The 14,983-nt window shown below is 41.6% G+C and overlaps 1 protein-coding gene across 5 annotated transcripts in view; it reads left to right on the plus strand.

Moving 5' to 3' along the window:
* Window positions 1-14,983, plus strand: part of LOC139575779 (caskin-2-like) — a 92,420-nt gene that overhangs the window by 508 nt on the left and 76,929 nt on the right. For all 5 annotated transcript variants that reach the window (XM_071401069.1, XM_071401096.1, XM_071401114.1 and 2 more), the window contains exon 2: window positions 7,245-7,768. In XM_071401069.1, coding sequence (XP_071257170.1) covers window positions 7,675-7,768 — 94 coding nt within the window. In that variant the 5' untranslated portion in view covers window positions 7,245-7,674. The remainder of the gene's footprint in view (window positions 1-7,244; window positions 7,769-14,983) is intronic.

Here is a 14,983-nt window from a genome sequence, read left to right on the forward strand (position 1 = left end):
ACTACTTAGCTTTGCTAGCTAGTTAGCCATGTTATTTTAGTGAACGAAGCAACCGAGAGATTGAGAAGTAGATGCTAGCTAAAGTGATAGGCTTGCTACATATGTTGTAGGAGCTACTAGCCAACGGCATTTTTCTTTTCATAATAACCCAGTCCAGTTCAAGTTGCATTGCACATTTGCGCCATGCTTTGTAATGTGTGTCTTATTTATGGATCATTTTATAATTGAGTAATAACTATTTTACAGTTGGATGAACAATAACTAACTAGGTCTATTTCTAAAAACACATTATTGGCAATAAAGGATCCATAATGGAAATCCTACATCATGGTGTAGTTCTCCATTGGGACCAGTGAATAAAGTTGCACCCCATCACCAGCTACACACTCCAACCTCTCAAACACACATTCATATTGTGTGACCCCTTGCCAGCAATGCAGCAAGCATGAAAAGACTGGCTAATAGTCTTGGTGGGGGAAGAGGAGAAAGATATGTTCACTGTTATTAGGAATGACAGCTTTGCTTACGCCCCGTGCACCTCTTTGGGTGTGTGGTGTACTGACACTGCCAGGTTATGTAATGTAGCAAGTTATGTTCACACAAAAGAACAGTGCAGACTGCAGAGCTGTGCTGTGCAGACACCATCTCATTAGTGGGATCCTGCTGTGCACACTGTGAACTTTCTCAAAACGGTGTATGTTTACATAGCAACACTTTGCTGTACATGAATTTCCTGGCCAGGTTGATCTGAACTGGGTAGAGGAGGAGATGATGACTACGATGAGTAGCCACTCTAGCCCAGTTAGCCACCATTCATTTTTCTATTAGACAGCTCTGCAAACGTTATGTCAATATGTTTGTTATACTCACCAAATATGGAGTTTCGCTGAGCAACTATCGTCATTTACTGCCTTCACACCCGGTATGTACTTCCAAAAAAGGTCTAAATAAATGTTTTATCAATGATCTTTTGGGATACTGTACTCCTGCTGTATCAGCTGACCTGTGCATGGCAGTAATGAGGAGAAGGGTGCAATTTGCACGCAATTCAGGGCGTTCCTGCACGTGGGTATTCCTGCATCTACAGGAACCCCTCTTTATACTTCTATTGGTACATTTTGAAGTAGGACAGGCAGGAGGCGGGGGCACTCCAGTACAGTAAGTGGGGTTAATGCACAATAATGTTGGATGCCAGCCGCCAATAAACTCACAGAAGAAGGTGCGGCAACAGTAGCTAGCTAGCCATACACCGGTAGATGTTGTCCTTTGCCCCTGCCGACAGCGAGGGCAGGTGTTCGGCAGGCGGGAGTGAAGGACACTGTGTACTAGCTTAACCAGCTAGTCCTAAGAACTGGTACACAGCAGGCGGGAGCGACACTGTGTGCTAGCGACACCACGTGCACTGGAGAAAACTTTGCTTGACAAGCGGGGGCAAAGGACACTGTCTACCAATCGTCCCCAACTCCTGCTAGCACAGTCGGCGGGAGGCGACACCATGGACTAGCTAGCGTGATAGTTAGCGACACCGTGTGCTTGCTAGTTAGCGAGCTAACTATCAAGCTAGCTAGTCCATGGTATCGCTTCCCGCCTGCTGTGCTAGCGGGAGTTGGGGACGATTGGTAGACAGTGTCCTTTGCCCCCGCTTGTCAAGCAAAGTTTTCTCCAGTGCACAAGAGTCGGGGTCGACACTGTGTGCTAACTAGCAAGATAGTACACGGTGTCGCTGATTAGCTAGCTAGTTAACTATCACAGTGTCACTCCAGCCTCCCGCCTGCTGTGCTAGTGGGAGGCGGTGGCGACCGGTACTAGACAGTGTCCTCCTCCCCCGTCTGTCGAGAACTGTTTTCTCACAGATCTGTTGGTATTTGGTATTTTATTAGGATCCCCTTAATGCCAGTGGCAGGTCATAGGTAAAAATAGAAAAGAGTACAGGTCCTAGAGAACTGCCCTGCGCTACACCACACTAGAGGTCGACCGATTATGATTTTTCGATACCGATTATTGGAGGACCAAAAAAAGCCGATACGGATTAATCGGCCGTTTTTTAAAGTTTTTTTTTTTTAATATATATAAATTATTATTATAAAAAAATATATATATTTGTAATAATGACAATTACAACAATACTGAGTGAACACTTTTTTATTTGAACTTAATATAATACATAAATAAAATAAATTTAGTCTCAAATAAATAATGAAACATGTTCAATTTGGTTTAAATAATGCAAAAACACAGTGTTGGAGAAGAAAGTAAAAGTGCAATATGTGCCATGTAAAAAAGCTAACGTTTAAGTTCCTTGCTCAGAACATGAGAACATATGAAAGCTGGTGGTTCCTTTTAACATGAGTCTTCAATATTCCCAGTTAAAACCTCTTAGTGATCCCTTTGCGCGCCAATCCCGTTAACTTCTCTGCGCTACGTATCCCTTTAGCGGGATCATATTCCTAAACAACCGCTGAATTGCAGGGCGCAAAATATTACTAAAAATATTTATAATCATGCAATCACAAGTGAAATATACCAAAACACAGCTTAGCTTGTTGTTAATCCACCTATCGTGTCAGATTTTGAAAATATGCTTTACAGCGAAAGCAATCCAAGCTTTTGTGAGTGTATCAATCAATGCTAGAACAGCTAGCCCCAAATTAGCATGGTCACGAAAGTCAGAAAAGCAATACAATTAATCGCTTACCTTTGATAATCTTCGGATGTTTGCACTCACGAGACTCCCAGTTACACAATAAATGTTATTTTTGTTCGATAAATATTACTTTTATAACATAAAAACGCCATTTGGGTTGCGCGTTATGTTCAGAAAACTACAGCCTCGTTCCGTTCAACGAAAATTCCAAAAAGTATCCGTAATGTTCGTAGAAACATGTCAAATGTTTTTTATAATCAATCCTCAGGTTGTTTTTAACATACATAATCGATAATATTTCAACCGGACCGTAACCTATTCAATAAAAGAGAGAAAGAAAATGGAGAGCTACCCCTCTCGCGCGCAGGAACTAATCAAAGGACACCTGACTAGTTTTAAAAAATCTCGCTAATTTTCCAAAATAAAAGCCTGAAACTATGTCTAAAGCCTGGTCACAGCCTGAGGAAGCCATTGGAAAAAGAATCTGGTTGATACCCCTTTAAATGGAAGAAAGACGGGGAATGAAACACAGATTTAAAAATAAAAAAATCACGTCCGGGTTAGATTTCCTCAGGTTTTCGCCTGCAAAATCTGTTTTGTTATACTCACAGACAATATTTTGACAGTTTTGGAAAATTTGGAGTGTTTTCTATCCTAATCTGTAAATTATATGCATATTCTACGATCTGGACCTGAGAAATAGTTAGTTTACCTTGGGAACGTTATTTAAAAAAAAATATATATAAAAAAAAATCTGACCCCTAGCGTCAAGAGGTGAAATAGCAGCGCGCCAAATTCAAAAACAGAAATACTCATAATAATAATTCATAAATCATACAAGTGTTATACACCGGTTTAAAGATTAACTTCTTGTTAATCCAGCCACAGTGTCAGATTTCAAAAAGGCTTTACGCCGAAAGCAAAACATGCTATTATCTGAGGACAGCACCCCATCAAACATACACATGAAAATCATAATTCAACCCGCCAGGCACAACACTAAAGTCAGAAATAACATATAATTCATACCTTACCTTTGAAGATCTTCTTCTGTTGGCACTCCAATATGTCCATTAAACATCACAAATGGTCCTTTTGTTCGATAAATTCTGTCATTATATATCCAAAATGTCCATTTATTTGGCGCGTATGATTCAGAAAATACACCGGTTCCAACTCGCGCAACATGACTACACATTATCTAATTAGTTACCTGTAAACTTGATCCAAACATTTCAAACAACTTTCCTAATCCAACTTTAGGTATTTTTAAACGTAAATAATCGATAAAATTTAAGACAGAATAAACTGCATTCAATACCTGAGGAAAACAATGTGGAGCGTGCTTTTCAGGTCACGCGCCTCTATCAAACAGTACACTTCACTCGACCCTCGTTCTGGACAGCCCTACTTCTTAATTTCTCAAAGGAAAAACATCAACCAATTTTTAAAGACTGTTGACATCTAGTGGAAGTGATATGAACTGCAAGCAACTGCCTTATAATTCTAGATTCCCAATGAAAACCCATTGAAAAGAGAGTGACCTCAAATATTTTTTTCCTGGATGGTTTGTCCTTGGGGTTTCGCCTGCCAAATAAGTTATGTTATACTCATAGACATCATTCAACAGTTTTAGAAACTTCAGTGTTTTCTATCCAAATAATAATATGCATATCCTAGCTTCTGGGCCTGAGTAGCAGGCAGTTTACTTTGGGCACACTTTTCATCCAGACATGAAAATAGTGCCCCCTAGCCTTAAGAAGTTTTAAGAAGTTTTAGGTTGTAGTTATTATAGGAATTATGACGCGTCGACTATTTCTCTCTATACCATTTGTATTTCATATTAGAGGTCGACATGGCCGATTAATTACAGCCGATTTCAAGTTTTCATAACAATCGGTAGTCGGCCTTTTTGGACGCCAATTATGGCTAATTACATTGCAATCCATGAGGAAACTGCGTGGCAGGCTGACTACCTGTTACCCGAGTGCAGCGTCAAAAGGACCTTGTGGCTGCAAGGAGCCAAGGTAAGTTGCTAGCTAGCATTAAACTTATCTTTGTAAAAAAACAATCAATCTTCACATAATTACTAGTTAACTACACATGGTTGATGATATTACTAGGTTAACTAGCTTGTCCTGCGTTGCATATAATCAATGCAGTGCCTGTTAATTTATCATCGAATCACAGCCTACTTCAACTTCACCAAACGGGTGATGATTTAACAAAAGCGCATTGCCGAAAAAAGCACTTTTGACTTCCTTTTGACGCTGCACTTGCGTAACAGGTGGTCAGCCTGCCACGCAGTTTCCTCGTGGATTGCAATATAATAATCGGCGTCCAAAAAGGCCGACTACCGATTGTTATGAAAACTTGAAATCGGCTAAAACTAAAAAATCGTTTTTTTATGCATGAATACGATTGCTCACTGTTCATTGTTGGCATTTACTGCCTAAGTTTGCCCACTTTTCCAATGAAGTGATCATTAAAATAATTGGCAACATCAAATGGTTTAGTGATGAATAAGCCATCTGATTCAACGAAAGATGGAGTTTAATTTGTCTGTCTTCCCATAATTTCATTTCAAGTACTCAGGTTTTCTTCCGTCATTCTTTATGTCATTGATCTTAGCTTCTGAATAGTTTTTTATTTTTAAGTTTAGTCACAATTTCTCAATTTGCCGTAAGTCAGCCAGTCAGTCAGATATACAGCCAGATTTATAGCCACTCCTTTTCCCCCATCTCTTTCAACCATACAGTTTTTCAATTCCTCATCAATCCATGGAGCCTTAACAGTTCTAACAGTCAGTTTCTTAACATGTGTATGTTTATCAAACATGTTTATCATAAATTAATCAAGTGCAGCATCTGGATGCTCCTTATTAATAACATCAGACAAACAAATATATATTTTTAACATCATCCACATAATTCACAGCAAAATCTTTTGTATGATATCGTATACACTATTTTAGGCCCATCTTTTGGAACTTTGGCTTTCCTGAATATGCAGCCAATGGGGACAGATAAAGCTTTAGAACAAAGTACAACAGTATTAGTACAAATGTGATCAATGCATGTGGATGATCTTGTTCCTGTAGTGTTTGTAAACACCCTGGTAGGTGTTTAGAAACAACATTGAGGGTAGGCGGGAGCGAAGTACACTGGTGTCCCTCCCGCTAGCTAGCAAGGAGGACTCCGGTACACAGCAGGCAGGAGGCGGGGGTGACACCGTGTGCTAGCAAAGTGCGCTTGCAGGAATGCCCCAAATTGCAGGCTGTAGTTGCACACTATTGGTAATGAGTGATTTTATTGGAGGTGCTGAAGAGGTGTATTTGGTGCATGCACGCTTGGTCAAAAACAATACATTCTTTCCAGACAATATATTTTTTTCAGTTTCACTTTTTTGGAGGTACATACAGGGCGTGACGGGAGTAAATTACAATAGTTTCTCAGCGAAACTCCGGATTTGGTGAATAACGAACGTGTTTTGACATAACGCTTTTACTGAGCTGTCTAATGGGGAAATGAATGGTACTGTAGCTAACTGAGCTGGAGAGGAGACTCATCATATTCATCGTCTCCTCCTCTGCCCATTTACTGGTTTAGTGTGATCGTGAACACATCACAGTTTGCTTTATTGTACTTTCATGCACAAGTTCTATCTAATTCTGCTACCATCTTAAGTGAAACAATTATAGGTCAATTGTTTAAAAGTAACAAACCCTCCTAAACTAGGCTACTTCTTGCTCTCATTTCTCTCAACTGTTCTTGGCCATTGGGCTGGAAGATTTTAAGTAGCCTCCAATTCAAATTGCATTTGATACATGGTCAAGCATTGAAAACCTTATCTCAGAGCCTCAGGGAAAACTGTAAATAACACCAGCTCACTTGCTGAAAAGGCTCTAAAAAAATGTCCATCATCCTCTATGGGCAAGTTACTCTCTCATGAACCATTTGTCCATAAAGTCCTGGTATGCACTGCAGTCATTAAACCACATTTTTTTTCTCATAAATTGCACTGTTTACCAGCCTTGTTGTTGTTGAGGGGGATGGGTAGCGTAGGCTACTTAATTTAATCTCAGATATTTACTGCTCACCATGAATTGAAGTGACAACGATGCGTATTTATGTATGTCAGTGAGATGTTCATTTTGTGGGGAGATTCTTAGAGTTTTTCAGGATATTACTCCCTCCCTCACTGTTTCAGTTTCCTGAGAGATAAAGGGCACTCCACTGATTTTTCCTGTAAGGGAAAGCCGGGTTAAAAATGAAAAAGAGATCCTAGGCACGCTGGACTTTGTGGCAAATAGTTTTTTCTTCACAGTTTAATATTTTGATTAATTTCCAAATGAATAAGCCCATAGCATTCGGGTGGAATTTTGTTGAAGCTTGGTAAAAACCCTGTTGCTGTTCTTTGGGTTGGAGCTTCCTTGGGGTTACACGCTTTTTGACGGTCTTGCTTTGGTTTCTCCTCCATGTCTTCTATAGCCATATGGGCATTGAAATACTTGCATGTCTGTGTGGTTTGTCGGGTATTGAGTCTGGACTATGATATAGCCTATTAACCCAACTGTTATTCTCGTTTTCTCTGTTCTCAGGTTCTGGCCTGCTGGTTCATGCGGCTCCATTCCAGCCTTCTCTGTGCTCTGACCACAGCACCCGCCGAGGCCCTCAAGCACATAAATGGTAGCTCCACACAACTCCAACCCCTGACACACTCTGTACAATAAAATATTTGGCAAATAAAGACCGAAAGGAAAGACCGAAAGGAAATTTAAGCAGCAAAAGAGATTTTCCGTTGACTTGGCATCCGTAACCGGACTGGGAGTTGAGACAGCTGATTTGAGGCTGTGAGTGTCCTCCCCTCTACTGCTTCACATTCCCTCACCTGTCAGCTGTGTGTGTTTTTGTGAGGACAGTAACTCTGAGGTAGGTTGATACGGCTGTGCCTTAGCATGGCGCTGTGAGGAAGCCGCTGCCTGGACTCTGGACGGACGCTAGTGAAGCGCTTACACACCTTGGACCATCATGGGGAAGGAGCAGGACCTACTCCAGGCCGTCAAGAGCGGAGACCTGCCCTCCACTCAGAAACTACTGGCCAAGCTCAAAGCCAGCCGAAACAGTGAGTCCTCAAGTTACCCTGAAATCTTAAATCTCATAGCCAGATTTATTTTAGCTCGCTGAAAGGCTGAGGGAGTGTGCAGTGCAATACATCTCCGTTATGTTTATTTGCCCAAGCTTTGGGATTATTGGCAGATGGCGCCTAAGTAAGACAATTAGATGTGCGCACAGTCAGAAATCTCTTCCTCTGGAGGCAGTAAGGCAATCGGTAACATGCTTAAACAAGCAGTTTGCTTCGTTCTGTCTGCTGCTGCCGATGCCACACCTGTCATAACTACTAAACGTCTCCCAAATCAATAGATCCTGCTAAACGTCTACGCCAGTGATTCTCTAACAGGAGTAGGCTAGTCGAGCCAGCGGAAATCGACAGTTCTCAGTTGTTCAGACATGATGCAAAAGCCAGTGTTTGCTATCGAACTGACTCATCAACCAGTTTTCTAGGTCTGCTGGTTGCCTCAATATTTCAACAAATGACATTTCAGTCATTTTGCTCTTATGCAGACCGACATACAGGAGCAAATCGGGGTAAATGCTTTGCTCGTCAGATTTTTCACCTAGTTGGCTTGGGGATTCCAACCAGCGGCCTTTCGGTTGCTGGCCCAACGCTCTTAACTGCTAGGCTACCTGCCGCCCCACACAGTTATGGGTATTTTCTTCTTTCTCATGAAAAAGTGATAAACTCTGTTATTGGATTATGTGAAAGATAGCCTACCTTTTACAAAGTGGAGTGTTGTAGCTAATCCTATTGAATGTAGAGTGATCCTTATGTTCAGTGATTGAGTGTGTTTGTTCAGGGGAGCTGTGCTGAGAGGAGGTGAGTGCTCTCAACTCTACTCTGAGGTCAAGCTTCAGGAACTTAACTACAGAAGACGCTGAGCCTCAGCTAAAGCTTTGGGGAAATCTATCCCTTTGGATTAGCCAGGCCAGCTCCAATCCAGCCCTTATGATGATGGCGCACTAATGAACTCTCTCTCGCTCTCGGGAAACTGAAAGCCTATCCACATTCTCCCCGGGTTTTAATTCACTGGACCATAAGCTTACGGCCATCTATATCGTCTCCCTTGAGAGGGACACTTTCTATCCCCAGAGTTGCTATCCGCTGTATGAGGGTTTGTGGATGGGGTGGGTTCCCACTTGCAGACCCCCATCACAAATGCCTCAAAGGTCTGAGGGGAGGGGGGGCTCAGTTGCCTCTTCTTGAGCTATCAAGTCCTCCGATCTTTCTGCTCTCAAAAGCTGTTATCTCCAACTACAATGGTCTATCAACTGCAGTTTACTGCACCTTTATCCTTCTGCTCTTCCAATCACTAAATGCACCTACTGGCATAGTTTACAAACACAAAGACCATTACTCACACACCCAGGAGGACTTTTTCTCTGACTCTGTGTTGTCGTGTTCTCAGAGGCCTATGTAATTACTAAAATGACAGTGCTGGGTGGCTGTTTAGAGGCTGTTTTTCCACAACCACAATGCCACAAGGTGCAAGATGTTCTGGAGGACTCCTGTATTTAGTTGCTCCTCTCTGCTCATTCACTGTCGAGATAGTGTCCGACATTGAGTTCAACATGACACCACACAGCACAGTGACTGAGAGAACTGAGAGCCCCAGGCCAGGAGGTTGGGCTGCTTTATCATTGTGATAACCTATCACCCTCTGTGCTATTCTGGACCCTCTTTTGGCTCTAAACAAACATGAATTGCTCTGACCCAGAGGCGAGAGATGATGGGATATGAGGGATGGGGAGAGTTAAGTGGTCTCAGTGTACCCTGTGTTTTCCCTGTGTTTATCTAATTCAGCAGACTATTATATTGTAAGAATTGTGGACATAAGGTGTAATTACACTATCAAGGTCTCTTTGTCTGCCGTGGGGTTGTAAACTCTGTCAAGCGTTCATATTAAAGGGCAACCCCCACTTTTCAACCTCATTTTCATTTTATCCTGCACAATACCAGTGCCAACATACAGCTGCACCATTGAGAGCATCATGACTGGCTGCATCACGCTTGGTATGGCAACTGCTTGGCACCTGACCGTAAGGCGCTACAAAGGGTAGTGCATATGGACCAGTACATCACTGGGGCCGAGCTCCCTGCCATCCAGGACCTCTATACCAGGCAATGTCAGAGGAATCAAATCAAATCAAGTTTATTTTATATAGCCCTTCGTACATCAGCTAATATCTCGAAGTGCTGTACAGAAACCCAGCCTAAAACCCCAAACAGCAAGCAATGCAGGTGTAGAAGCACGGTGGCTAGGAAAAACTCCCTAGAAAGGCCAAAACCTAGGAAGAAACCTAGAGAGGAACCAGGCTATGAGGGGTGGCCAGTCCTCTTCTGGCTGTGCTGGGTGGAGATTATAACAGAACATGGCCAAGATGTTCAAAATCTTCAGGAAGGCCGTAAACATTGTCAGACTCCAGCCATCTAAGTCATAGACTCTTCTCTCTGCTACCGCACGGCAAGTGGCACCGGAGCGCCAAGTCTGGGACCAAAAGGCTCCTGAACAGCTTTCTAACCCCAAGCCATAAGACTGCTAATCAAATGGCTACCCTGACTATTTGCATTGACCCCTTTTTTATTTGCACTGACTCTCTTGCACCGGCTCACTCACTGGACTCTACTCACACATACAACACTGACACTCCAACACACATACACACACACAGACTACATTCGACTACATGCGCGCACACACACAACACACATGCATATTGATGCCAAACACACACTCACGCATAGACAGACTTTCGTACCCTTCACATACGCTTCTGCTACTCTGTTTATTATCTATTCTGATTGCCCAGTCACTTTTACCCCGACCTACATGTACAGTGAGGTATTTGAAAAAGTATTTGATCCCCTGCTGATTTTGTACGTTTGCCCACTGACAAAGAAATGATCAGTCTATAATTTTAATGGTAGGTTTATTTGAACAGTGAGAGACAGAATATCAACAAAAAAATCCAGAAAAACGCATGTCAAAAATGTTATGAATTGATTTGCATTTTAATGAGGGAAATAAGTATTTGACCCCTCTGCAAAACATGACATAGTACTTGGTGGCAAAACCCTTGTTGGCAATCACAGAGGTCAGATGTTTCTTGTAGTTGGCCACCAGGTTTGCACACATCTCAGGAGGGATTTTGTCCCACTCCTCTTTGCAGATCTTCTTCAAGTCATTAAGGTTTTGAGGCTGACGTTTGGCAACTCGAACCTTCAGCTCCCTCCACAGATTTTCTATGGGATTAAGGTCTGGATACTGGCTAGGCCACTCCAGGACCTTAATGTGCTTCTTCTTGAGCCACTCCTTTGTTGCCTTGGCCGTGTGTTTTGGGTCATTGTCATGCTGGAATACCCATCCACGACCCATTTTCAATACCCTGGCTGAGGGAAGGAGGTTTTCACCCAAGATTTGACGGTACATGGCCCCGTCCATCGTCCCTTTGATGCGGTGAAGTTGTCCTGTCCCTTTAGCAGAAAAACACCCCCAAAGCATAATGTTTCCACCTCCATGTTTGACGGTGGGGATGGTTTCTTGGGGTCATAGGCAGCATTCCTCCTCCTCCAAACACGGCAAGTTGGGTTGATGCCAAAGAACTCCATTTTGGTCTCATCTGACCACAACACGTTCACCCAGTTGTCCTCTGAATCATTCAGATGTTCATTGGCAAACTTCAGACGGGCATGTATATGTGCTTTCTTGAGCAGGGGGACCTTGCGGGCGCTGCAGGATTTCAGTCCTTCACGGCATAGTGTGTTACCAATTGTTTTCTTGATGACTATGGTCCCAGCTGCCTTGAGATCATTGACAAGATCCTCCTGTGTAGTTCTGGGCTGATTCCTCACCGTTCTCATGATCATTGCAACTTCACGAGGTGAGATCTTGCATGGAGCCCCAGGCTGAGGGATATTGACAGGTCTTTTGTGTTTCTTCCATTTGCGAATAATCACAGAAACTGTTGTCACCTTCTCACCAAGCTGCTTGGCGATGGTCTTGTCCCTGACATCCTTGGAGAGCTCTTTGGTCTTGGCCATGGTGGAGAGTTTGGAATCTGATTGATTGATTGCTTCTGTGGACAGGTATCTTTTATACAGGTAAGAAACTGAGATTAGGAGCACTCCCTTTAAGAGTGTGCTCCTAATCTCCGTTCGTTACCTGTATGAAAGACACCTGGGAGCCAGAAATCTTTTTGATTGAGAAGGGGTCAAATACTTATTTCCCTCATTAAAATGCATATCAATTTATAACATTTTTGACATGCATTTTTCTGGATATTTTTGTTGTTATTCTGTCTCTCACTGTTCAAATAAACCTACCATTAAAATTATAGACTGATAATATCTTTGTCAGTGGGCAAACGTACAAAATCAGCAGGGGATCAAATACTTTTTTCCCTCACTGTACATATTACCTCAACTACCTCATACCTCTGCACATTGAGTATGTTTACATGCACACTAATAATTAGATATTAAACTGATTATTTTAGATTATGCAATAGTCATGTAAACACCTTACTCTGCTTATCTTAATCGACGTAAGGTCAAAATCTAAGTAAGCATACACCGATTAAAACACCTGGTTTTCTGAGCAATCTTTCAAATTATTAGGACATGTAAACACCTTAACTTCTTGCGGTTTAGTGGGACGCTAGCGTCCCATTTCGACAAATTTGTGTGGAATTGCAGAGCGCCAAATTCAAATTAAATTACTATAAATATTTAACTTTCATGAAATCACAAGTGCAATACATCAAAATATAGCTTAACTTGTTGTTAATCCAGCCGCCGTGTCAGATTTTAAAAAGGCTTTACGGCGAAAGCAAACCATGCGATTATCTGAGGACAGCGCCCAGCACACAAATGCATAACAAATCATTTTCAACCAGGGAGTTGCGACACGAAAGTCATAAATAGCGATATAATATATGCCTTACCTTTGAAGATCTTCTTCTGTTGGCACTCCAAAAGGTCCCAGTTACATTACAAATGGTCCTTTATTAAGCAAGCCTCCTTTATTAACACGAGTGAAGTGTGTTCAGAACAACAATGTATGTGTCTTAGAAGTAATTTTCACATACAAACTTGATCAAATATGCTTACCAAAATAACATGTTCGCCGTGGTAGGACGTTTATTTTGATTGCCGATTTTCTGCATTTATCAGTGTCATCAGGTAGCCTGATTTCAGATGTGTCCATGTAAACAGGATTATTAGGGAAATCAAACTATTAATCTGACTATCCACAGTAACCGCACTCATTGACTCGGTACCGGTACTCCTTGTATATAGGTTTGTTATTTTGTGTTACTATTTCCTTGTAATTTCTTTTGCTAATTTGTCTTACTTTTTAGTTCTGCATTGTTGGGAAAGGGGTTGTAAGTAAGCATATCACGATAAAGTCTACACTAGTTGTATTCAGCGCATGTGACTGATTTGATTTCTAAGTTTTGTAGAAACTAATATAAAGTTCTACACAATGACATCAAAGTTTAAACATTTTAAAAACTGTGATTTTCAAACACTGAGGCCGTCATTATAAATAAGAATTTGTTCTTAACTGACTTGCCTAGTTAAATATATTTTTTTAGATTTGCGGTGACGTGAGGAGCAAGAAAATACCCTCCCTTGGGCTCGAAACTCGTTGCAGGTTTAAACCCTTAAAATCAGTTTTTACTTTTAATCCTACAATGTGACAGAGAATCATGTTTTTATTAAATTTCTAATGATCTTTTTACCACAGATCATTGAAACGCGCTGTTTTCACATACAAGTAAAAATTCCCTGTCTTAGGTCAGTTTGGATCACCACTTTATTTTAAGAATGTGAAATGTCAGAATAATAGTAGAGAGAGTGATTTATTTAAGCTTTTATTTCTTTCATCACATTCCCAGTGGGTCAGAAGTTTACATACACTCAATTAGTATTTGGTAGCATTGCCTTTAAATTGTTTAACTTGGGTCAAATGTTTCGGGTAGCCTGTCACAAGCTTTCCACAATAAGTTGGGTGAATTTTGGCCCATTCCTCCTGACAGAGCTGGTGTAATTGGATCAGGTTTGTAGGCCTCCTTGCTCGCACACGCTTTTTCAGTTCTGCCCACAAATGTTCTAAAGGATTGAGGTCAGGGCTTTGTGATGGCCACTCCAATACCTTGACTTTGTTGTCCTTAAGCCATTTTGCCACAACTTTGGAAGTTTGATTGTCAATTTGGAAGACCCATTTGCGACCAAGCTTTAACTTCCTGACTGATGTCTTGAGATGTTGCTTCAATATATCCACATAATTTTCCTCCCTCATGATATCATCTATTTTGTGAAGTGCTCCAAGCCCTCCTGCAGCAAAGCACCCCCACAACATGATGCTGCCACCCCCGTGCTTCACGGTTGGGATGGTGTTCTTCGGCTTGCAAGCATCCCCCTTTTTCTTTCAAACATAATGATGGTCATTATGTTCAAACAGTTCTATTTTTGTTTCATCAGACCAAAAAGTACGATCTTTGTCCCCATGTGCAATTGCAAACCGTAGTCTGGCTTTTTTATGGCGGTTTTGGAGCAGTGGCTTCTTCCTTGCTGAACGGCCTTTCAGGTTATGTCAATATAGGACTCGTTTTACTGTGGATATAGTCCTTTGCTGTTGTTCTGGGATTGATTTGCACTTTTCGCACCGAAGTACGTTCATCTTTAGGAAACAGAACGCGTCTCCTTCCTGAGCGGTATGACGGCTGCGTGGTTCCATGGTATTTATACTTGCGTACTATTGTTTGTACAGATGAATGTGGTACCTTCAGGCGTTTGGAAATTGCTCCCAAGGATGAACCAGACTTGTGGAGGTCTACAATTTTCTTTCTGAGATCTTAGCTGAGTTCTTTTGATTTTTCCATGATGTCAAGCAAAGAGGCACTGAGTTTGAAGGTAGGCCTTGAAATACATTCACAGGTACACTTCCAATTGACTCAAATGATGTCAATTAGTCTATTAGAAGCTTCTAAAGCCATGACATCATTTTCTGGAATTTTCCAAGCTGTTTAAAGGCACAGTCAATTTAGTGTATGTAAACTTCTGACCCACTGGAATTGTAAGACAGTGAATTATAAGTGAAATAATCTGACTGTAAACAATTGTTGGAAAAATGACTTGTGTCATGCACAAAGTAGATGTCCTAACCGAGTTGCCAAAACTATAGTTTGTTAACAAGAAACTTGTGGCGTGGTTTAA

Source organism: Salvelinus alpinus, chromosome 1 (genome assembly GCF_045679555.1).
Source record: "Salvelinus alpinus chromosome 1, SLU_Salpinus.1, whole genome shotgun sequence".
Classification (NCBI taxonomy): domain Eukaryota; kingdom Metazoa; phylum Chordata; class Actinopteri; order Salmoniformes; family Salmonidae; genus Salvelinus; species Salvelinus alpinus.